This window comes from Amblyomma maculatum, chromosome 2, assembly GCF_055883805.1.
Source record: "Amblyomma maculatum isolate TAMU_Amacu chromosome 2, ASM5588380v1, whole genome shotgun sequence".
Taxonomy (NCBI): Eukaryota; Metazoa; Arthropoda; class Arachnida; order Ixodida; family Ixodidae; genus Amblyomma; species Amblyomma maculatum.
In genome coordinates, this window is record NC_139345.1 from 216,751,576 (window position 1) to 216,777,234 (window position 25,659).

At 45.9% G+C, this 25,659-nt stretch overlaps 1 protein-coding gene across 1 annotated transcript in view; it reads left to right on the plus strand.

Moving 5' to 3' along the window:
* The window catches only part of LOC146201289 (BOS complex subunit NOMO1), an 85,900-nt gene that overhangs the window by 36,699 nt on the left and 23,542 nt on the right, over positions 1-25,659 (plus strand). The window contains exons 6-7 of the mRNA XM_084595743.1: positions 7,848-8,283; positions 12,912-13,216. Of these exons, the coding sequence (XP_084451869.1) occupies positions 7,848-8,283; positions 12,912-13,216 (741 nt within the window). The remainder of the gene's footprint in view (positions 1-7,847; positions 8,284-12,911; positions 13,217-25,659) is intronic.

Consider the following 25,659-nt stretch of genomic DNA (forward strand, 5'->3'; position numbering starts at 1 on the left):
TTGCCGTGTGGTTTGAAACTCTCCGACTTTGAAAAAGAACGCCTTTCTATGCACATCGTCGCGTTCAGTGACAGCGCTGCTAGGTAACTAAACGTCCTGATGTTACCGATTCCAAGTTCCAGTTCATGATAAACATATCGCTACCCACCGACCTCCAAATATTGATAGCAGTTCTCATGAAACACACAGACGTGTTCGATTTTGCTCGAGATCAGCCACCACCGATTCCACCTTCTCGCACCCATCACATGATCGACACTGGGTCTGCACACCTGATTAGACAGACGCCATACCGTGCCTCACCTTCAGAACGTAAGATAATTGACGAACAGGTCCGTGATATGATACAAAGAGGAATTATTCAGGAATCATCTAGCCTGTGGGCCGTCCCAGCGATTTTCATGGAAAAGGAGGATGGCACATGGCGATTTTGTGTCTACTGTTGCTGCCTGAATACTGTCACAAAGAAGGATGTTTACCCGCTTTTGCACTTGATGATGCCATTAACTGACTCCATTCAGCTTCCTACTTTTCCTCTGTTGATTTACGGTCTGGATACTGGCAGATTGCGATGCATCCAAAAGACAAAGAGAAGACGGCATTCGTGACTCCAGATGGGTTATATGAATTTAATTTGATGCGCCTTTCGGCCTATGTAATGCTCCGGCTACCTTTGAAAAATTTATGGACGCTCTTTTGCGTGGACTGAAGTGGCAAGAACTGGAAATGGACATGGAAAAGTCCTAACAGGGAGACTAAAAATGAAATTGACTTCATAATGTGTTCAACCCCCGCCATTGTGCAAGATGTAGAGGTAATCGGGAAAGTGCGATGCAGTGACCACAGGATGGTGAGGTCCCGAATTAGCCTAAATCTGAAGAAGGAACGCAACAGATTAGTAAGAAAGAAACCCATCAACGAATTAGCGGTGAGGGGGAGGGCAGAAGAATTCAGGATCTCGCTACAGAATAGATATTCAGCTCTAACCGAGGATGGCGACATTACCCTAGAAGCAATGAACAATAATTTCAGAGATATCATTTCTGAGTGTGCGGTAGAAGTAGGCGGTAGGATAGTTAGGATACCGGTAAGCTATCTAAGGAGACGAAAGATTTGATTAAGAAGCGCCAGAGTATGAAAGCTTCCAGTCGAACAGACCAGACCAAATTGGCCGAGATGTCAAAGCTAATCAATAAGCGCAAGGTGGCTGATATACGGAAGTATAACATGGAGAAAATTGAACATGCTGTAAAGAACGGGGGAAGCCTTAAAGTGGTAAAGAAGAAATTGGGCATAGGCAAAAACGAGATGTATGCGATAAGGGACAAGGCGGGCAACGTCATCACGAATATTGACAAGATAGTCAAAGTAGCCGAGCAGTTCTATCCAGATCTCTACAGTAGCCAAAAAAGTCAGGACCGTAACGAGATTGGCGGCAGGGAAAAACAGTCAGACGTTCCACCAGTGACGAAGGACGAGGTCAAGAAAGCATTAGAAACTATGAAAAGGGGGAAATCAGCTGGAGAGGATCACATAACTACAGATTTGCTAAAGGATGGAGGGGATATCGTGCTAGAGAAACTGGCCACCCTGTATACGCAGTGCCTGGTGTCATCGACAGTACCGGAACCATGGGAGAATGCAAACATTATCCTCATTCATAAGAAAGGGGACTCTAAGGACCTTAAAAATTACAGACCAATCAGCTTACTGTCTGTTACATATAAGGTATTTACTAAGGTAATCGCTAATAGAATCAGGACAACCTTAGACGGCAATCAAGCAAAGGATCAAGCAGGTTTTCGGAAACTGTACTCTACTATCGATCATATCCATACCATAAATCAGGTGATAGAAAAATGCTCAGAATATAATCAGCTTTTATACATAGCATTCATTGATTACGAAAAAGCATTTGACTCAGTTGAAACATCGGCGGTGATGCAGGCATTGCGAAATCAGGGGGTAGACAAGCCATACGTGAAAGTGCTTGAAGATATATATAGTGGCTGCACAGCAGCCATAGTTCTGCATAAAGAAAGTAACAAAATTCCCATAAAGAAAGGTGTTAGGCAAAGAGACACAATCTCCCCAGTACTATTCACAGCTTGCTTAGAGGAGTTATTCAGAGACTTGGAATGGGAGCAGTTAGGGATAAGGGTAGATGGAGAATACCTCAGTAATCTGCGATTTGCTGATGACATTGCCTTGCTAAGCAACTCGGGGGATGAAATGCAAATAATGATTGATGACCTAGACAGGAAAAGTAGAAAGGTAGACTTGAAAATCAATATGCAGGAGACTAAGGTAATGTTCAACAGCCTCGGGAAGGAATAGCAGTTTACATTAGGTAGCGAAGTACTGGAAGTAGTAGGCGATTATGTCTACTTAGGACAGGTAGTAACCGCAGATCCGGACCATGAAAAGGAAATAACAAGAAGAATAAGATTGGGATAGAGCGCATTTGACAAGCACTCGCAGATTATGACTAGCAGCTTACCGGTATCGCTCAAGAGGAAAGTATACAACAGTTGCATCTTACCTGTACTCACCTATGGGGCTGAAACGTGGAGGCTAACCAAGAGAGTTCTACTTAAGTTGAGGACAACCCAGAGGGCTATGGAACGAAAAATGGTAGGGGTAACATTAAGAGATAGGAAGCGTGCAGAGTAGGTCAGAGAAATAACTCAAGTTACCGACATTCTAGTGGAAATTAAGAAGAAAAAATAAATGGGCATGGGCAGGACATGTAGTGCGAAGAGAGGATAACCGATAGTCGCTTAGGGTAACAAGCTGGATTCTAAAAGAAGGAAAGCGTAGCAGGGGGCTGCAGAAAGTTAGGTGGGTGGATGAGGTTAAGAAGTCCGCGAGGGTCAAGTGGATGCAGCTAGCACAAAAGTGGATGCAGCTAGTACAAAAGTGGCCGCCAACATGCCGATGTTGACTGCCTCTCGCGGCTGCCTCTCGCAACTACCCTTTGCGATGACATCTTTGACGACTATCTTGCCGCCGTTTTCGCACAATTTCCGGATCTTGCCACATTCCAGCGAGAACAACAAAAACATCAAGACTTGGTACCACTTTTTGAAAAAGCTTGTGATCCGGCATCTGCGAACTCTTTCTGCATTCGCGATGGTTTGCTCAACCGAAAAAAATTACTCGTCTGGCGGTGCGCGCTTTCTGCTCATCGTTCCGGCTGGTCTCTACTCCTCTATTCTACACGCTATGCACGATGACGTAACAGCTGGACACTTGGGGTTTGCCAGGACCCTTACCCGTATTAAGGAACGTTTTTACTGGCCTGCGTTGAACCACTCAGCATTACGTGAACTCCTGTGTGCAGGGCCAAAGCTTCCCACGACTTCTCCGTCGGGCCGCTTACATCCGGTGACACCGCCGACCACACCATATGAGCAAGTGGGTGTTGACCTCATAGGCCCGTTTCCCCGCTCGTCCAGAGGCAATCGCTGGGCCATCATATGCGTTGACCATCTCGCGCTTTACTGTGAAACTGCCGCCATCTCTTCCGCCACCACTGCTGACGTCTGTTTCTTCTTCACGCTGTCGTCCTCAGTCATGGGCCTCCTCGTGTCATCATCAGTGACTGTGGCCGTCAGTTTATGGCAGATGTTGTGGAACAGCTTCTGCGCTATTGTACTTGCCACTTGCGTCACTACACCGTACCACCGTAGACAAATGGCCTCGTTGAACGTACAAACCAGACACTGACAAACATGCTTGTGATGTATGTTGACTCTCAGCACAAGAACTGGGATGACGTGCTTCCCTTCATTACATATGCCTATAACACCTCGAAGAGTGAAACAACTACTTATAGTCCTTTTTCTTTCTCTATGCCTGTCCGCCTTGACATTCTGTCGACACCATTTTGCCGTTCTCTCTTGACACAGAGCCTTCTGTTTCGAGCACCCCCTGCCGCGCTGAAGAGGCTCGTCGGCTTTTCTGGTTACGCACTCTGGCCTCGCAGGATCGCTCTAAGCAGTGCTACAATCGTCAGCATCAGGATGTCTACTACCTTTCCGGCGATTTAGTATGGCTCTGGGCATCTCTCCGTAAGCATGGTTTGTCCCAGAAGCTGTTGTCGCGCTATACTGGCCCATTTATTGTGCTCACACGCATCAATGGCTTGAATTACGTGGTGTCTCGCCAATGTTCCCAAGGCCGCTGCTCTCGGAAAGTACAAGTTGTCCATGACGCAGGAATGAAGCACTGCCACCCTCGGTACTCTGACTGACAGCCAAAGGGTCTTCTTCTGCGAAGGGGGAAATGTCAGGCAGCGCAGAGGTGAGAACAAGGAAGTGCGAAAAAGAGGCTCGCAGAAGCAAGGAAGAGGAAGCTTGCCAACGTTCAGTGAACACAACAGCTAAAGTGGAGTCATCTTTGTAAATAAACTTAACAATATAAAAATGGGGAAAGCAGAGCACAGTTGTTACATTTTAACAATACCTAAAAGGTTATTTGGATTACATGTGACGCAGTTTTTGGAGTGCATGCAAACAAGTTTAAATAGGCAGATTTGTTTTAAAGGATGACTTATTTTTTTTTCTGCTGCCAGGTCGCACTGGAAGACCCATATTATACAACTCTGCTCTGAGCTTGCACAGGGTTTCACTTGAGACACATGCCAATTACACTGTATTGCAGGTCTTTTACTTCTTAAAGGGCCACTGTCCAGTGAAGCACCTTTTAAGCTAAGGAGCCCAGTGTTTCGATCAGGTACCAGAGATAGTCTGTGCAAAATGCTACAGCGATACTTGCACCGCAAAGCAGCAAAAATACAAATCAAAGCTCTCTCACCCTCCCCGTCGGGAAACCAGCTTCCGCGTTCTCTACGAGCTGCAAGGATGACGTCGTAGTCGAAAGCAACATCCATTGGTCCGTCTCGCTGTCTGAGGGTGAAGGATGGGTGTCTACCGCTCGCAGCGTGCTTTTCTCTCGCCACGGTCGAACCGAATCTAGCGGCGCGCGCTCCCTCGTCTTTTATTTTTTTTTATTTTTCGCGAACACAGAATGCCACGCACCACCTCCCGCCAAACACGGAGGAGGAAGGGGAATTTGTCTTGCGAAGGCGAGACGACCGGGCAGGAGAGTGAAAAACCTTTGCGAGGGAACGGGAGGAGAGAAACATGACAGAATCGGGTGATTGCGTTGGCTGTAAATGCATTATTAGTTACTCTTTTCGAAAACATTTTGCGGCCTTGCGTTCTGCGGGGGCCGGGGAAGACAATATTTTCGACCGGAGGGTGGCCTTTAAGAGCCATTATGGTAAAGAGCCTTGGGGTAAAGCACTTATCCGTCTGCAAAAGTGCCCTATTGATATTTTGGGAGCACACAGTCAAGCGGGTGCCTGTTCAGCACAGTTTGCATATTTCTAGTAAATATATATGAATGACCCACTTCCACTCAGTTTGTCTGAAATTTTGATCCGCCTGCATCTCAAAGTGCATGTCAAACGAGTCTCGTAGCATTTTAATAAAGCCTCACTGCCAGCATACATAAGCCAGCTTTTAATTTTGAGGCAGCAGCTAGGAAGTTCTTTTTGAGTGCTTGTAATACACAGCTTGCTAGTGGGCGTAATATCTCAGTTTCTTGCAGCAGGCTACGAAGTAATATATTTGTTTGGTGGTTAATTGGCAAAATTTAATTTACACGCCATATATGCAGCTTCCTGTGCATTCTATTTTAGGTATTTTAGGTAGAAATAATGTGGCAGAGCGATAATTTGGTTTGTTGTTCTCTTTCTTTTTTTATCTGCTCGTCAGCTATTTCTGATGTATGATGCTGATCTGCTGCAGCTTAATTTGAAACATTTTGCTCAGGCCGTAACTAGCCAATGGCTATGTGTCCAATAACTGCTTTGTAGTTCATCTGACAAACTAGAAATAATTGAAAAATGTTAACAGGTAGGAGGCAATGGGCTTAATGGAAATGGCAGTTGTTACTGTCTATCTCAGATATATTGAACAGCGAAGTAATCTCCTTGCAGATTTCATGCAAAATTATAGCACTACTGAATGCACTCCTTGAAATCCCATAAACACCTGGTACACTTAATGGAGCACTCCTTGCCCGTGCAAGAAAAGTATCGTAATCACCCTCCCTTGTAACCTTTTGCGCACAAAGCATGGTCGACCACAGCCTTTGGCACCTACTCGTCACGCCATTCACGTGGAGACGCGTAAAACTGCGAGGGACGTGAGGAATGTGCCACGTGTTTGGCAGTAGCCTTTTGCCTGGCGACGCCATTTTTCTTAACAGAGCTGCCAGGTGGGAAAACCAGTGTTTGGTACAACGTTGATAATGCAGTGAAGCCTACAGCTGACCAAAGGCCACCGACAGCTCTTGCCAGACATGCTTTGCGTGCCTTACTGCCGAAGGCTTTGCAAGAGCTAGCAGTACCTTAATCTTGTTGAAATGCTGCTGTGATTATAGTGCACTGGTAACACGATTGGGCCTCTTGCATGATACAAAGTTACAAAGCATCATCCCAGGCGGCTTCACACTTGCAAAGCAGGCTAGGTCTAGCGATGTTGCTATAGAGCTCGTGCCCCCCGCATTGGTGCACTGTTCTTTCTCCTCTAGGCTGCAGGTAATCATATTCACTGCTGCATTTTATATATAAAATCACTGACATGCAATCCCCTTCAAATTTTGTATATCCAAGATGATTACACATGTATTGAATGTAAAAAAGCTGCATATAATGAATTTCTCAATGTACCAACAGTGCTGTCCACAATGAAATGTGCATTTCTGAACTTTGTGTAATGAATGTGTTGCAGCTGTGGACCTTGGTATAATGAGCTTGCTGTGCAGAGCCAGTGTTGCTTACGTGATATCCGGCGCCTGTCCATAGGAAAGTCTATTGACGAAAGGATGCAAAGACTCCGAGGGGGATGGTCAAGCACATTTGACAGAAGCCACATTCTCAGCACTGTCGCTCTGTGGCAAACACAGCAGTCCCCTCTGCAGCTTTTGCTTTTATATTGTCACACCAGTTGGCACTGCAGCAATTTATATATTCAGAAGCAAACAATAGAACAATAGCACGAGTGCCAGTAGCAGTCAATAGTAGATTGATCACTGAGTGTGTGTTGTAGCAAATGGCACAGTGCCAGCTCAGCACCACTGCCACTTAGCGCGTGAAGCCAGTGGGCACCACTTTGGAATTAAGCGAGTCGGCTACGCGTTTTCTGCAATGCGTGAGATAACAGATTTCACACAGATTTTAGGCGTCTTGTAATACGGGTTTTCTGCGAACATAAAAGATGTTTTTTTGCCTACACTTATTTCTTTGTTTGGTTTATTTGTCCTTTTTACCTATGTGAAGACTGCATGAAAAGTGCTCTTAAATTAGGCACGTTGAGGTTTAATTGTGTAGTATCATTTAGGAGTGGAGGCTTATAATTCCTTCCTAGACAATCACATTCTGAATGAGCATTGCAGGAAATATATCAAAGCATGTACTTTGTTGTTTCTACACTATCCCCCACATTTTGCCAACATTGCTTTCTGCACAGCATAAAAACACTGGCTATTCCTTTGTTGGTTCACAAGTACATAGAGAAGTGAATTTTAGCTCTTGAAGTTGTTTGGGTAGATTGCTGCTTGGACCATCTTGGCTGTTTGTTGGTCCTCGACTAAATAATATTTATTCTTTGGCCGCTTTAATTTTTGATCAGATTTATGCATAGTCTGTCAGCGCCTGCCATTGTAGAGGTGGCTGGGCTCAGCCTAGTGTTTTTAACATTTAGGCCTTGTATATTTCCACAATGTTTTTTTTTCCTGGAGAATGAATTCATTGAGAGCGCACTCTCTCCTTTCAGGCACTCTTTGGGTGGTGTCTTGATTGCCGAGGAGAATGTCACTGACCTGGTGGTGACGGCCACCATCTCTGGAGAGCCTGCCACTCAGGTGGTGCCCTCGGCCCCCGTCAAGCATGGTGGTGATCGATTCCTGTACCGCTTCAGCCTCATGCTGGCACCGGGGGCAGTGGCCGAGCTGGTGCCACGGTCGGGGAGGCTGCTGTTCAGTCCTCCAGCACTGCCCATAGTTGGGGGTGATGACTGCGCCGACGAGGTGGCACGCTTTGAGGGCCGCATTGGCCTCTTTGTGGACGGTCGGGTCAGTCCACCACTGGGAGGCGTGCGGGTCGTAGTGCGTGACCTGGCAGGGCGCCAGCCACAGGTGGTGACCGAATCGGACACAGCAGGTCGATTCCTGGTTGGGCCACTCGACTCGGAGTCCAAGTATGACGTCCAGGTGAGTATAGGAGCTAGGGCATTGTTTTTGTGGGCCACTACCGGAAAAATGAAGAGCACATTCAGGCCACTGCTCTGCATATCTCAGCTGGCAGGGCAGTCAGTGTTGGAGGTGTGCTCAGCCATTAGTTACCAGGGAGATGACGGCTAATTCTGTTAGTGGTGCAAGAAGATTGTACATGTGCACTGAGAAAGGTAGCTTATTATACATATTTCAGTCAGTTTTCGAAGCCTACAACTTCATAAATTGCCATTTCTTTCTCATTCTTCGCCGAGTGATAAAAGAGAACTAATTATTCTCTATTAATTAATTTGGAGAGCAAAATGACCTGCCAACTAGGCCATATGACTCTTAACAACGCGTTTTCACCTCTTTATAAAGAATGTTGTTGCATTTAGCTATGACTGCAGCATACAGTAGAACCATGTTGACAGGTTCATTTGTAAACTACAATGGTGCAGTTACATAAAAAGCTAGGGCTGCGTTTAACACTTGCTTGTCCACGCCTATTCCCGTCGATAGCCCGCTATCGATGGTTTCATGATTAGAATTTTTTCCCGCTTTCAAAGCACTCCCGGACAAGTGGTGCCATCCAATGGGAAATAGAGGAACCCTTCTTTCAGTTTTGCTTTTGATTTAATTTTTCTGCCGAGCCGCGCCCGTCTAGATGGTCTTCGAGTCAGGTGATCGATGCTCCTTGTTTACTTCATGGTGTCGACGTCGCGCGCTTCTGCTGCGCGGAAACGGGCGCTTCCGCGGAAGTTGACGCATCGGAAAGCTCGTTTTTAGATGTGAACAGCAGCGGTGATGACTCGGAAGACGAATTCGGCTCTTCAGGCTTTAGCACTGACAGCGAAACTGCATCAAACTGACCTGGAACGGGGACAGCCATGCCTCGATAAGTTTCGCGTTCACTCCCCAAAAATTTCCGCTTTTGCTGCATGCTGATCGGAAGAGATCACTGTTTTGAAGGTCACAACTGTTATCTGCAGGGTGACAACATCGTTTGGGTAGTATTACTTGCCGCCGGCAGCGCAGAAAGTCTTGTTTTCCACTAGAGGACTGCCAGGGGTCAACCTCGGCATAGTCGACCTCAACTACTGTTTTCTTTCCCAACTCAGCAAATACTGTACACAGAAAGCTAGAATTTTCTGCAATGTTGCACTGGTCTCTGTTGTAAAAAAATTATATTTTGAAATTTTTTTGTTTTATTTGTATCAAGAAACTTTGATACTTTTGTGTGTTTGTTCCTTTTTAACTACAATTTTTTGCTGAGAGTTCTTTTTTTCATCACTTATAAAATAAATAAATGTATCATCACTAATACCATTGTGAAGAGGAATTCCTCTTCTACAATTTGATACTAGACACTTCTGTTCCAAGCAAGTTTAGTTTAAGGAAAAAAAAAAAATTAATGACACCACCCAAAAACCACCCTTTTTCCCACGGACAGGAAAGTGTTAAACAATGCAACACCTTTCCCGCAACAAGGTGATGCAAAAGGACAAATCAACCGAAAGCAGTGTGGAAGAAATAAAACAAGAAAGGCTGCTCCAGAACAACCAGTCAATTTTGACATTATCCCCAAATTTTTTTCAGCCAAAACGGTCTTCTTTCCCACATACCAACATCTGAAGGCTCAACCAAAATTTGTATTGGACGGGCCGTACTCATTTCAAACCGTGCCAGAAATAACTGCTGGCTTGTGACGAGCCAGGCTTGTTGAAGTCTGCTGTGGGGTTAATGTCCATACCATGCAGGTAATGTTAGAGCAAGAGCAGTTGTGTCGCATGCAGCAGATGCAGGACGTGCAAGGCCGAAGGAAGGCGCAGGAGTGAGTGACATCAAAAGGGGTTGTTTGGGAAGTGCAAATGCTGAAAGAGTGCTCGAAGCAAGAAGAGGGAGAAGACTGGGCAAGCACTGTCAAGTGTGTCATCAGCATTGTAGAAAAGTTTGTGGGGGACAGCTGTGCCCATGTCTAGCCCATCATCATCCATGCAGGGGAAGATGACTGCACAATTGAGGTGTGTGGTGTTGAATGCTCTGAAGACCTGCAAGCTAGCAGCCATTAAAAGTGCCCTAAAATAAGTATATTGTAGCTCCGGCGCTGTTTTGCAGCTGACCCAGCTACTGCTGGAGAAATGCTGTTCCGGTGTTTTGTTTCTATTTCCTGTGATCATTGTGGGTAAATTGTGATGCCATTTGTGGTGTATTTCATCCTGTACAGTGCCATGCTGACAGTGCAGTGTTATGTGGGGAAGGTGAGTGCAATTTGGAATGGCTCACATTGTGGTGGCATGGTTCATTTCTGTGGAGGCAAAGCTGCTGCACCTCTTCAGCCACATTCGTTGGGTTCCCACATTCACCTGCTTTCTCCAATCTGGAGCTAAGGAAATCAAGTGCGCTTATGAATTTGTCGTGGTGGCACACAAGTTGGCTGGCCGAATAGTGAATGTGGGTTGCAGGTTGGCCGCCAGCTGTTTGCAGCTGAATTTTCATGGATGCCTTTTCTCCAAACAGGTATGCTGTGCTGTATGGTTGAAAAAAAACAAACACTCGCAAACTATTCAAGAAAATGCTTTTAAAATATGCAGTTTCGGGACCCCTACAGGTCATTTGATCACATTGAAAATGGGGGCCACTTCTTATTTTCATTTTGACCAAAGAATCCACAGGCGTCCAGAAACGTCGTGTTGTGAAAGCATTTTTCCCTTGTTTGGCGAGTGACACTTTCTTCAACCACTCTTTTCATCTCCTCGCCAGACAGTCTTTTGTCGAAGCACTATAGTGCTAGACATGCAGTGAGCGACTCTGCTTTATTTTTTATTTCTTTTCCAGCCAGCTAATAACACGCCGGCTTCACCATCGGGCACTACTTGGCAGTGTAAGATTAAAAATTTACTGGCACAATCATAGACATTATCATCATCTCTTGCTGGTGCAGTAAGAACAGGCATGGATAGCAACCTACTTTCTCTGGCACCGAAGAGACAAAACAGAAGTGTGGATGACAAGCAAAAAAGAAATGTCAGCAAAAAACCATGATGACTGTTTTATGGCACACGTTTTGAATTGCCAGCAAGCAGTCTGGTTATTGCAGTATGCAATCGTGGTCTCGATGTTGTGCCGAGCGGTGACGAGATGTCCCAGCGGTAATCGTCATCATGCATATGAGGGGGTACCCAAAAGAAACTGAACTAATTTTTTGGTGGGCGGAGCTTTTGTTGTGCCACGTTTTGCCTCTAGGAGCGTACTATAGAAGAACCACTCAAAGTTAGTAAACCAAGTGCCATTGCTGAAGAAGGCTAGACTAGTTCCAGCAGAGCTTATAGCGACAACTGTTTTTGTGTGAGTATTGCTTTAAAATGGCTGATTTTCCTGAACAACCTGCAGTGCAGCCTTTTTGCTCAGAAAAAGTGGAACAAAAGCTCGTGAAATATTAAAAACTCCATACAAGAATGACGCTCTGTGGAAAACTGAAGTGGTTTTCCCATTTCAAAAATGTTGAAATGTCATTTGATAATTAGCTTCATTCTGTTTGTCCTTCCATGGCCCAAGCACATGAAAATTTGCCCAATCATCAACGAAGATCGACGAGGTGCTTAACTTGTGCCACGACTTCTGAACATAGATAAGGTCATGTGAAAGCATACCGTGCTTTTAAAAAAGAGAGTCCAAACTTTTCTTCAAAAACTGTCACAGATGATGAAACTTAGTGCCATGCTTATGGTCGTGAATTACCGTAGTGTTTTGAAGAATGGAATGAAAGGTTGGACAAGTGTATTAGTGCAGGTGGAGAGTACTTTGAAAGGATTGAAGGTTCATGCTTAAAATTTAAATAAATAAGTTCAAATCAAAATAAATTCGCTTTCTTTTGGCTACCCCCTCACACAAATCCCTCCACACATACAGTCAACATTTGTGACCAAATTCTACTTTTGAATATGAGTGAACAGTCCTTAAATAGAACTAACTGCCTGTACATGTGCAGTTTTGCTGGCAGCACCGACAGACAGACGCTACCAGTGCTGGTTGCCATTTTGATAAGAATCTAAGCTTTGTGAGTGTGGAGGAGCACATATGTTTATCCTCGAGACACCATGACAAACCAGCAATGCCATTGGTTGGAGAGGAATATGTCTCTTCCTTCTTGAGGCATGTCAGACTAACATGATTTTACAAACGGGTGACCAGCAATGCCATTGGTTGGAGAGGAATATGTCTCTTCCTCCTTGAGGCATGTCAGACTAACATGATTTTACAAACGGGTGAAGGGTGCTGCCGTATTGAGCACTGAGCTGCTCTCGTAGCACAAAAAAAAAGAGTTGGCGACTGCCCACCTTAACAGCCCAGTCAAAGCAGTTTCTCCAGGGGTCGTGAAATGGTGTATGAAAGGAGGACCTTTTCAGACCCTGTGACAAACGTTGATAAACATTTTTGTAAAATGAACTGATCAGTGAAGGCCTTGTACCCAATTGAAAAATTACACTTTTTTCTGCTGCATCTCTGTAAAATGTGTCGATGAGTTTCTACTCTGCTTGCCTGTGTTACCTACCTCCTGCAGAAGCTTCCCAGGGCCTTAGGGAGTGTTGCAGTGACCAGTCTTGAGCGCTGTGGGTGTCGTGCAGGCCAGCAAGGAAGGCTACGTGCTGCGGCCCCTAGACAAGCTGGGCCACTTTGAGGCTTTCAAGTATGCCGAGGTGCGGGTGTCCGTTGCAGCGGCCGGCCAGCCCCTGGCGGGTGTCCTGGTGTCCCTGAGTGGGGCCACCGACTACCGCAACCACAGCCGCACCCAGCAGGATGGCCGCGTCCGCTTTCCCAACCTGAGCCCTGGCAACTACTTCCTGCGGCCCATGATGAAGGAGTACAGTTTCACACCCGCATCCAAAATGCTCACCATTGGAGAGGGCGCCACCGTCGAGCTGGCCATCACGTGAGTGCTTCTTGGGACACAGGCTGCTTCCTCGTTGTGTCTAGGGGTTAGAGTTATCAGTCTTTATCTTTAGCCTGTGGTTATTTGGTAACTTGGCTTTCATTGTATTTACTTCTTGGTGACAAAACTTGCTGCTTCTTTATAGTAAAGATATATCATTGCCTATTTGTCAGCACAAGCATCCTGTAATGAGCGCACTAATATTCATGCTTATAGCTGTTCTGGTAGCAGGGAGTGCCATTGCCAGTGACAAAAAAGCACTAATAGCATTGGTAAACTTTATTCGTTCCAACAGGTATGAAAAACAGCTGAGGAAAAAAGCCACATAGAGCTTGACATGCTCTGGTAGAAAAATTCCCGTTAACATTTTTCTACACCGCTTCTAGCAATACCGCTACGGAATCAACCACTCCTGACAGGAAGCTATACATTGTGCAAAAAAAAAAAAAAAAATGGATGCTTAGAGGGCAGTGTTCTGTCTCCTTAAGTCTGCAAACCATGGCCAGAAAAATGGCAGATTTAATAAATATATGTGAATAACAGGCCTGCGCACCTACATGTATTCATGATGACCAGGTAGTTGAAAGCTTCTACGAAGATGTAGAATCGGCAAGGCTAAAAGGAAAGATGTGATATACTGTATTAATGGGTCGCTTCAATGTCAAGGTAGGGAAAAAGCAGGCAGGAGACCAGGCAGTGGTGACTATGGCATTGGTTCTAGGAATAGTAGAGGGGAGTTACTAGTTGAGTTTGCAGAGCGCAATAACTTAAGAATCATGAATACCTTCAAAGACCTCTGGCGCTGCATAGTTATACACTAACACAACACACACACAAGAGATTAAAGCAAGACGTTCACACCGATGATGCGCTCACTACCAACTAGCTGTTATTTGTGATACGAAGAAGAAGAAAGCATCTCCTCCCCCCCCCCCAAAAAAGTTAGGTTACAATAAGGAGAAAACAAGAGATAAAAAAAAATGTGAAGAAAAATTCAGAAGGAAAAATAAAACTAAAATAAAACAAAAACAATATCAAATTGCGTCTATCTTCTTGTCATATTGTCCGAACGAAGCAGTATGACTTCCTTCCTGTTGAGCGCCACCGACGGAACACTCGCGCATTCCCCTTCTTCCCCCGAAATCATCTTGAATGCTTCAATAATCTGTCTTTTAAAACTGTCTTTTGTGCCAGCCAACACCTTGGTTTCGGTGAACCTTGGTACACAATGGTTACCCCTCAAGTCCTGTTGATCGTCTTCCGTTTTACAACGAGAGCAATGGGTCGCCAGGTTTCCAGGAGCCGACAATGCGGCACACGAATTTCTATGTTCCCTTAGCCTTTCATTGAGGCATCGGCTTGTCTGCCCCACATAGGCCTTCCCACATGTGAAGGGAATCTTTTCTATGTTCCCTTAGCCTTTCATTGAGGCATCGGCCTGTCTGCCCCACATAGGCCTTCCCACATGTGAAGGGAATCTTTTCTATGTTCCCTTAGCCTTTCATTGAGGCATCGGCCTGTCTGCCCCACATAGGCCTTCCCACATGTGAAGAGAATCTTTTCTATGTTCCCTTAGCCTTTCATTGAGGCATCGGCCTTCTGCCCCACATAGGCCTTCCCACATGTGAAGGGAATCTTTTCTATGTTTCCTTAGCCTTTCATTGAGGCATCGGCCTGTCTGCCCCACATAGGCCTTCCCACATGTGAAGGGAATCTTTTCTATGTTCCCTTAGCCTTTCATTGAGGCATCGGCCTGTCTGCCCCACATAGGCCTTCCCACATGTGAAGGGAATCTTTTCTATGTTCCCTTAGCCTTTCATTGAGGCATCGGCCTGTCTGCCCCACATAGGCCTTCCCACATGTGAAGGGAATCTTTTCTATGTTCCCTTAGCCTTTCATTGAGGCATCGGCCTGTCTGCCCCACATAGGCCTTCCCACATGTGAAGAGAATCTTTTCTATGTTCCCTTAGCCTTTCATTGAGGCATCGGCCTTCTGCCCCACATAGGCCTTCCCACATGTGAAGGGAATCTTTTCTATGTTCCCTTAGCCTTTCATTGAGGCATCGGCCTGTCTGCCCCACATAGGCCTTCCCACATGTGAAGGGAATCTTTTCTATGTTCCCTTAGCCTTTCATTGAGGCATCGGCTTGTCTGCCCCACATAGGCCTTCCCACATGTGAAGGGAATCTTTTCTATGTTCCCTTAGCCTTTCATTGAGGCATCGGCCTGTCTGCCCCACATAGGCCTTCCCACATGTGAAGGGAATCTTTTCTATGTTCCCTTAGCCTTTCATTGAGGCATTTGCCTGTCTGCCCCACATAGGCCTTCCCACATGTGAAGAGAATCTTTTCTATGTTCCCTTAGCCTTTCATTGAGGCATCGGCCTTCTGCCCCACATAGGCCTTCCCACATGTGAAGGGAATCTTTTCTATGTTCCCTTAGCCTTTCATTGAGGCATCGGCCTGTCTGCCCCACATAGGCCTTCCCACATGTGAAGGGAATCTTTTCTATGTTCCCTTAGCCTTTCATTGAGGCATCGGCCTGTCTGCCCCACATAGGCCTTCCCACATGTGAAGAGAATCTTTTCTATGTTCCCTTAGCCTTTCATTGAGGCATCGGCCTGTCTGCCCCACATAGGCCTTCCCACATGTGAAGGGAATCTTTTCTATGTTCCCTTAGCCTTTCATTGAGGCATCGGCCTGTCTGCCCCACATAGGCCTTCCCACATGTGAAGGGAATCTTTTCTATGTTCCCTTAGCCTTTCATTGAGGCATCGGCCTGTCTGCCCCACATAGGCCTTCCCACATGTGAAGGGAATCTTTTCTATGTTCCCTTAGCCTTTCATTGAGGCATCGGCCTGTCTGCCCCACATAGGCCTTCCCACATGTGAAGAGAATCTTTTCTATGTTCCCTTAGCCTTTCATTGAGGCATCGGCCTTCTGCCCCACATAGGCCTTCCCACATGTGAAGGGAATCTTTTCTATGTTCCCTTAGCCTTTCATTGAGGCATCGGCCTGTCTGCCCCACATAGGCCTTCCCACATGTGAAGGGAATCTTTTCTATGTTCCCTTAGCCTTTCATTGAGGCATCGGCTTGTCTGCCCCACATAGGCCTTCCCACATGTGAAGGGAATCTTTTCTATGTTCCCTTAGCCTTTCATTGAGGCATCGGCCTGTCTGCCCCACATAGGCCTTCCCACATGTGAAGGGAATCTTTTCTATGTTCCCTTAGCCTTTCATTGAGGCATTTGCCTGTCTGCCCCACATAGGCCTTCCCACATGTGAAGAGAATCTTTTCTATGTTCCCTTAGCCTTTCATTGAGGCATCGGCCTTCTGCCCCACATAGGCCTTCCCACATGTGAAGGGAATCTTTTCTATGTTCCCTTAGCCTTTCATTGAGGCATCGGCCTGTCTGCCCCACATAGGCCTTCCCACATGTGAAGGGAATCTTTTCTATGTTCCCTTAGCCTTTCATTGAGGCATCGGCCTGTCTGCCCCACATAGGCCTTCCCACATGTGAAGAGAATCTTTTCTATGTTCCCTTAGCCTTTCATTGAGGCATCGGCCTGTCTGCCCCACATAGGCCTTCCCACATGTGAAGGGAATCTTTTCTATGTTCCCTTAGCCTTTCATTGAGGCATCGGCCTTCTGCCCCACATAGGCCTTCCCACATGTGAAGGGAATCTTTTCTATGTTTCCTTAGCCTTTCATTGAGGCATCGGCCTGTCTGCCCCACATGGGCCTTCCGACATGTGAAGAGAATCTTTTCTATGTTCCCTTAGCCTTTCATTGAGGCATCGGCCTTCCGCCCCACATAGGCCTTCCCACATGTGAAGGGAATCTTTTCTATGTTCCCTTAGCCTTTCATTGAGGCATCGGCCTGTCTGCCCCACATAGGCCTTCCCACATGTGAAGGGAATCTTGTACACACCACCTGTGAGGCAGTTGACAAAGCGTTCCCTGTGCAGCACGCTGCATCCTTCCTTGGTCTCACTCGTTCCGTTCACCTTCCTGCACATACAGTAGACTCCCGTTAAGACAAACTCGCTTAAGATGAACCCTCGGTTAAGATGAACAGTGGAGGTCGTTTGTTTGGTTCCCCATAGAGTCAATGCAAAAAAAATCCGCTTAAGATGAACACTTTGCAATCGCTAATCGGTTTTTCACGGCCGGCCGCACCCCACCCGCGCAGCTTACTCGACCGTCTGAGCAGCGCTTTAGCGGAAAGAAAAAAAAAAAAATCTTTTCAGTGCCACGACCATCCGTGCCGCCGACGCACGCAGACCCAAGCACGTCGGCGTCGGAAATGCGATTCTATGAAGGTGGAAGAGTGCCGCTGCTCGTCCTCTTCCACCGTTCCCCCACTCACTCCTTTTGTCCCCACAGTAGGAGTAGGTTCGCGTTTCGCGTCGCGCCGGCTGTCTTGGTATGACCTCGGGCAAGGACGAAATAGAGCGCAGAGAGGAAGAGAGAGAGAGAGAAAAAAAAAAAGCATGCGCGGCCCGGCCAGCAAAACTAGCGAAACGCAGGAAAAAAGACGGGGAGAAGAAAAAGCAGCCAATGACGTTTCCCAATGGTGATCACGTGATAGTGTCGTCATGCCAGTGCTACCGAGCTCCGCGCCTTTGCTGACCGCCAACGACGCCTACTACGCAGTGCACAGATCCATTGTTCGTGGCGGGTGTGTGCGTCGTGTCCCGCAATTTTCTACCAGGCTGTACGCTGTCACCTCATGGTGTGCGCTGTTTGTTTTTTGCGCTGTGTTCGCCATGTTGCTACTATGGCTAGTCGGCGAACAACTCGAAAAAAGCCGCTTGAGCTTAGTGAGAAGGCCGAAGTTTTGACCGAAGTTAGCGCCGGCCGGCTTTCAAAGGTTGAAATAGCGCGCAAGTTCGGCATCGCGAAAAGTACCGTGAGCGGTATCGTGAAGGACGAAGTGTGGATTACCAGTGCTTTGGAAGATGGTGAGTTTGCGTCGAAGCGGAAGAGCATGCGCACAGCTATGCACAAAGACCTTGAAGACGTTCTGCTTGCCTGGGTGAAGAGAGCGCGCAGTGCGAATTTGCCAGTGAATGGAGTGCTACTGAAAGCTAAGGCGGAAGAAATTGCCTGCGACTCGAGTTTGCGTGCAGCAATGGGTGGCTCGACCATTTTCGGAAAAGGCATGGACTGGCCTTTTGTTGTGTTGTCGGTGAGGCCGCTGCAGTGGATGAAGTGGTCTGCAGCGATTGGAGGCAGAACAAGATGAATGAACTCATGGACGAATATGACCCTCAAGACATTATACAATATGGACAAAATTGCGCTTTTCTACCAGCTACTCCCAAATAAAACGCTCGCATTTGTTGGTGATGACTGCGTGGCGGGCAAACGGAGCAAGCTTCGAGTAACGGTCCTCGTGGGCGCAAATATGACTGGGACTGACAAACTAAAGTTGCTGGTTATTGGCAAATCTAAAGCACCACGCTGCTTTAAAAACATAAAAACGCTGCCGGTCACGTACGTGGCTAATTCAAAAGCGTGGATGACGCAGGCACTTTTCGAGCAGTGGCTTCAAGAGATGGATCGCCACTTCCAGAGACAGAAGAGAAAAGTTCTCATTGTTATTGACAACTGTCCCGGACACGGCCACGTCGCCGGACTTCATGCCATCCGACTGGAGTTTCTACCAGCGAATACAATGGCGAAGCTGCAGCCTATGGACCAGGGAGTAATAAGTAGCTTGAGGAGGCACTATCGTCGCTCTCTGCTGCAAAGGATGCTGATTTGCATGGAGAGCAGTAAGGAGTACACAGTTAACCTGTTAAGTGCTGTCCACTTACTGACGAGTGCCTGGGAGCAGGTTACTCAAGCCGCTATTGCCAACGCCTGCCGCCATGCAGGATTTGTGGCGCTTAGTGATTGCTCAGTGCAGAATGACTGCGATACTGCGAATGAGGACCACACTGCGAACTTGGAGGATAGGAGCATTGTTTCTGCGCTGGGCAGTAAGGGTGTGTTCATTGACATCAGTGCGTATGTCAGCATTGACGAAAGTGTGGAAACGTGTAGGGCTGACACTCTGGACGCTCTAATTGAAGAAGTGCTTGACCTACCATTGGAAACTGCTGCTGAAGATGACAGCTTGAATGTTATGCCTGAATCTGCACTAGTTACCTGTGATGCAGCAGATGCCTGCCTAGACACTTTAGTGCAGTTTTTTTAACAGTGTGAGGGCACTGAAGGGTATCTTCAAAAGTTAAGCGAGATGTCTGCTTTTGTAGCAGGCCGTCGATTTTCACGACAGACACATAAAAAAATAACAGACTGGGTAACAGTCAACAATGCCTGATGCCTTACTACTGCAAAGTGTAGTAGACAATCATTAGTCCAATAAATGCTTGTATTGCAGTTTATTTTCCTGAGAGGCCATTTTATTCATTTTTTTCTCATATACGAGGTATTTGGACACACTCTGCATGCTCAAACATCATTTTTGGAAGCACTCCTGATTAGACTAACTTCTGATAAGACGAACAATTTTCATGGTCCCTTGGAGTTCGTTTTAAAGGGAGTCTACTGTACTCTTTAACTTGTTCAGTGCAGACAGCACGACCGTAATTTCAAATCGGCTGGCTATCTTCTTAAGACAGTGTGAGATGCCATGTACGTAGGGCAGGACAACAACCTGTCTTCTCTTTTCAGTCTCTTTAGGGTCTCTTGTTCGGGGTCGCATATTCTTCAAATAGGTTTCAGCCACAGATATTAGCATGCTCCTCGGATATCCACTTTGTTTCAACCTCTCAATCTGTAGGTTGACACTGTTGCCCATCAAGTGCAGACAGGATTTGATCAACGCCTACCATAAACACGAGACAGCTAGCCCCCTCTTGATCAACTTTGTATGACCGGAGTCGTAAAGAAGAAGGCCTTTTGCCCCTCGTGTCCTATAAAACCGACACGTATGGTCTTCGCGAAGCACAAGTCTGATATCTAAGTACTGGATCTGTGCATTTTCTGGTTGCTCAAAGGTGAACTCAAGCCCCGGGTGTGCTCTAGGGAATAGTGCCACAATGCTCTCAACCTTGCCCTCTGTGTATTCTCCATACAGCAGGCAAACCAAAAATTCATCGGCATATCGAAATGCCTTGGCGTGCTACACAGGGAACGCTTTGTCAAATGCCGCACAGGTGTCATGTACAAGATTCCCCTGACATGTGGAAAGGCCTGTGCGGGGCAGACAGGCCGATGCCTCAATGAAAGGCTAAGGGAACATAGAAATTCGTGTGCCGCATTGTCGGCTTCTGGAAACCTGTTGACCCATTGCTCTCATTGTAGAACGGAAGACGATCAACAGGACTCGGAGGGGTAACCATTGTGTACCAAGGTTCACCGAAGCTAAGGTGCTGGCCGGCGCAAAAGACAGTTTTAAAAGACAGATTATCGAAGCATTCAAGATGATTTCGGGGGAAGAAGGGGAATGCGTGAGTATTCCATCGGTGGCGCTCAACAGGAGGGAAGTGATACTGCTTCGTTCGGACAATATGACAAGAAGATAGACGCAGTTTGCTATTGTTTTTGTTCTATTTTTCCTCCTGAATTTTTCTTCGCATTTTTTCTGAATCTCTTGTTTTCTTCTTATTGTAACCCTACATTTTTTTTTGTGATGCTTTCTTCTTCTTCAGGTAGAACGAAAGGAACAAGATGTTTTGCACGGTATAAAAAAGAACTGAACAAGGGTAAATAGGGTACGCCTCAGGTCACAGATGAGCCAATGTTTCGACAAGTGGACTTGTCTTCGTCTAGGCATAGCGATCATCACTGGCAGGGGTTTAAATACGCTTTTGCTTCCGAAGAAGAAAAGCTGGGGAGGGGAAAGTCGGTGTGAAAGAGTGGGGAGGAGAGGATGGGTGAGAAGAAAGTAGGTCATGAAGTGGAAAAAAAAAAAAAATCTTCAGTATGTACTTATCAGCCATGGAACCAGGGATTCTGTAGCCTGCAAAAGAAGTAAAAGTGGCAGTACCAGGAAAAACTACAATGCCGGTTAGGTGATTAGTCACCACTAAAGACGGTTTGGTGCAGATACACCTTACAAAGGGAGGCTATGCAAAGGGCCCTGATAAGGCATATATCTAGGGGGACAATTCTTAAAAGGAGGGGTAAGGGGGAGTGTATAGTCACAGGATAATAACCGCAAAGTGAAAAATAATAATAATCTTAAGTATGTATCTCAACCTGGAACCAGAGATCCTGTGGCCTACAAAAGAAGTAAAAGCGGCAGTACCAGGAAAAAAAAAAAAAGAAAATCACAGTACCGGGTAGATGATTAGTCACCACTTAGGCAGGTTTGGTGCAGATACACCTTACAAAGGGAGGGTTTGCGAAGGGCCCTGATAAGGCATATATCTAAGGGGGACAATTCTTAAAACTTTCTGCAAAGGGGGAGGAAATACAAAGTCACAGGATAATAAGCGCACAGGGAACCGCAACTGACATGAGAAAATAAAATAATTTAAAAAAATGAAAAATAATAATAAAAAAATAAAAAAAAATGTTTGAGGACAAATTCAAGCAACAAGTGATAAGGAGGAAATGTGTTTAGAGGAACGTGTAGGGTTATGCTATTGCGGAAGGGAATAGGGTGTACATGCGTTGTGAATAAACTGTACAATTAAGGCTATCTGAGATTGTTTTCCCGAATAGTTATGATGGAGAGGGAATACAGTCTAACCCGGTTATATCGAACCCGGATATATCGAATTTTGGTTATATCGAACTCACGGAATATTCCCTTGAAAATCCCATGTAAAAGTATAGGAAAGCCGCGTCATATATCGAACTCAATTTCACCGGTCGTTCGATATATCGAACTCCGCACCACGCACTGTAAAGTGTGCCTTCTCCAAAGACGATCGCATCACCCTTGGCCGTTTGGCGCGTGACGTTTTCAAGCCACGTGCAGAAGGAATGAAAAGGGACATTTTGGCGACGGCTGGTCTGGGCAGCGCCGCGCCCATTCCCCAAAGGCGTGCGCATCTGCAGTTATCGTTTCCCCCGCGCCAACACATGACGTTTGCAAGCCATGTGCGTGGGTGTGCCCATTCTTTTGCCTAGCTATCTCTCTCCTTCAGCACGCACTACGCATGCGCCAAGCCAGTTCAGCCCGTTTTCAGACAGACGTCGGAAGATTTCTTCAGCGTGTGTTGGGAACCCTCTGTGCGCCCCGCGCGGCTGACGTGGCTATGGCGCCTGCGGATGTTAAGAAGCGGCAGCTCTCTGTTTTTTTTTTTTGCGGGAGTCATTCTTTCTTATCGTTGTGCTGTACGCGTGGCGTAGCGTAAGATATGGCGGCTGCGGACGTTAAAAAGCGGCATTTTTTTTTTTTTTTTTTTTTTTTGCGGGAGTTTTTTTCATCGTTTATCCTTGCATGTATGAATCAACGAAAGCACGTGGTCAGCTGCTGCGATCATGACGCCCGCCCCAAGCGCGGCGTGATAAATCGAACCAGGCTTGTGCAATCAAGCCATCACGGGCACTCTGCCAAGTTCGCTCCTTTTTGTATATGACTGCACGTCTTACATCTAGGTCGAGAGCAAGGGTGTGGTTGTGTTGGATGCTTGTTGTCGAGTTTAGAATGTACTAGAATATCTCTGAGGTTCCCGTTACGTTTGTATGTTACCCTTGGTGCCTCCGGAAATATTTTCTTGAGGCTTTCATTACACGTTAGCATGGAATGGTATTTCCGCAGAATATTGTTTATGTTTGGAAGGGCATTGGAGTATTTAGTTACAGAAGAAGGCTGTCGTTCGGTGTTGACCATTGGTCGTTTCGTGAGCACATTGTTGCAGTTTAAAGTGCTTGCTTTTTCGAGGGCCGTATTAAGGGAGTTACCGGGATAGTTCCTCTGGATTAGTGTTGCTTTCAATGAATGTAGTTCGTTTAGGTAGTCACTATCATCGCTACATATTCTTCTAAGCCGTGTCGCCTGTCCTACAAATATTCCTTGCTTACAATGTCTCGGATGATGACTCGTAAAATCTAGGTATTGTTGCTTATTCGTTGGCTTTCTGTACAAAGAAGTTTTCAGTTTTCCATTTTCCACTGACACCGTGGTGTCGAGAAAGTCGACTTTTAATTGCGACGACTGACAAGTGAATTTAATGCTAGTGTGATGATTATTAAGATGCGAGATGAACGACTGAAGTGATTCTGATCCGTGCTGCCATATCATGAAAATATCGTCAATATAGCGAAGGTATATAAGTGGCTTTTCCGGGAATGAATTTAGTATATTGGATTCTAGAACTCCCATGAATGTATTCGCTTAAGTCGGCGCGAATGGAGTACCCATGCTGGTTCCAAATATCTGCAAATAATAGGATGAATCGAACTCGAAATAATTTAAAGTTAGGACTAGTTTAAGGAGCGAGAGATAAACTTCAGAGGCATGCGGATGGTGGTTGTTGATTAGTACTTGGGAGAGGGCGTCGATACCTTCATTGATAGGAATATTAGTGTAGAGTGCCGTGACGTCAAGTGTGACAAGTATACAATCATCTGCAAGATTGGTGGTGTTATTAATACGCTCAATAATTCGGAGAAAGTGAGGTGTGTCCTGCACAAACGAAGGAAGCTGGGTCGGGAGGTCTGCTAGGTGGTGATTTAGGAATATTGAGAGGTTTTCTGTGGGCGTATTATTGTTGGAAACAATTGGTCTTCCTGGTATGTCTGTGGTAAACAATGCTTCTGCGGAAACCTTATGGATCTTGGGCAGTAGGTAAAATCGACCTGCTTGTTTGTTTGACGGCTGAAGAAATTTATAGTCCATCTCGGTAATTAGTTCCCTGGCTAATAGATCTCTTATTTTATTCAGGATGACTTCACTGAACTGTTCTGTCGGGTCGGTATTCAACTTTTCATAGTGGCAAGAGTTGTTAAGCTGTCTATATGCCTCTTTTTTGTAATTTTCAACAGGGACAATCACTATGCTACCACCTTTGTCTGCAGGCTTGATAACTAAGTCAGTTCTAGAAGCTAGGTTGTCAAGAGTTGCTCTTTCAGTTATAGAGAGGTTATTGGGCTTTCGAGCTAGCTTTGTTTTTTCAATAATTTCTTTTGAGACGGATTTAATGTATAGGTCTAGTTCGGGGCTGCGCTCTGCATCAGGAAACCATGTGCTGGGGGCTCTGAGTAGGTTAGAAGCTTCTGGTACATTGTTTAGATTTTCAGCGAAGAATTCTTTAATACGTATTCTTCTTCGTATCACAAATAACAGCCAGTTGGTAGCGAGCGCATCATCAGTGTGAATGTCTTGACTGACTGAAAAATGAAATTGACTTCATGCTGTGTTCTAACCCCGCCATTATGCAGGATGTAGAGGGTAATTGGGAAAGTGTGATGCAGTGACCACAGGATGGTAAGGTCTCGAATCAGTCTAAATCTGAAGAGGGAACGAAAGAGGTTAGTAAGAAAGAAGTCCATCAATAGTGAGGGGAAGGACAAAAGAGTTCCGGATCTCGCTACAGAATAGATACCCAGCTCTAACCTAGGATGACGACATTAGCGTAGAAGCAATGAACAATAATCTCAGAGATATCATTACTGAGTGCGCTGTAGAAGTAGGCGGTAGGATAGTTAGAGAGCATACCAGTAAGCTGTCTAAGGAGACGAAGAATTTGATTAAGAAACGCCAAAGTATGAGAGTCTCCAATCCAACAGACCAGATAGAATTGGGAGAGATATCAACGCTAATCAATGAGCGCAAAGTGGCCGATATAAGGACATATAACATGGAGAAAATTCTGCATGCTGTAAAGAACGGGGGCAACTCACTCCAGTATTTCCTGCCAAGAAAACCCTATAATCAGTCTATAACTCGTGCTATGGTCTTTCCAGTTGTGATGTATGGATGCGAGAATTGGACTGTGAAGAAGGCTGACCGCCGAAGAATTGACGCGTTTGAATTGTGGTGCTGGCGGAGACTCTTGAGAGTTCCTTGGACTGCCAGAAGACAAATCAGTCGATATCGTCGACCATAAACCCTGACTGCTCATTGGAGGGTCAAATTCTAAAGTTAAAGCTCAGCTATTTTGGCCATCTGATGAGAAGAGAGGAGTCGCTGGAGAAAGATTTGATGTTGGGAAAGGTTGAGGGTCGCCAGAGAAGGGGTAGGCAGCGAACGCGATGGTTAGATGGCATCCTCGAAGCGCTGCAGATGAAGTTATATGATGTTAGGAAGATAGTGAGAGACCGGAAAGCATGGCGTGACATGATCCATAGGGTCACGAAGAGTCGGACACGACTGAACGACTTAAGTGAACTCTTGAGGTCCATCGATGAGAAATCCTTGGCGTGCCGGTCGGTAAAAATAGGTAAAAATGAGATGTATGCACTAAGAGACAAGGTGGGAAACGTCATCACGAATTTGGACAAGATAGTCAAAGTAGGTGAGGAGTTCTACAGCT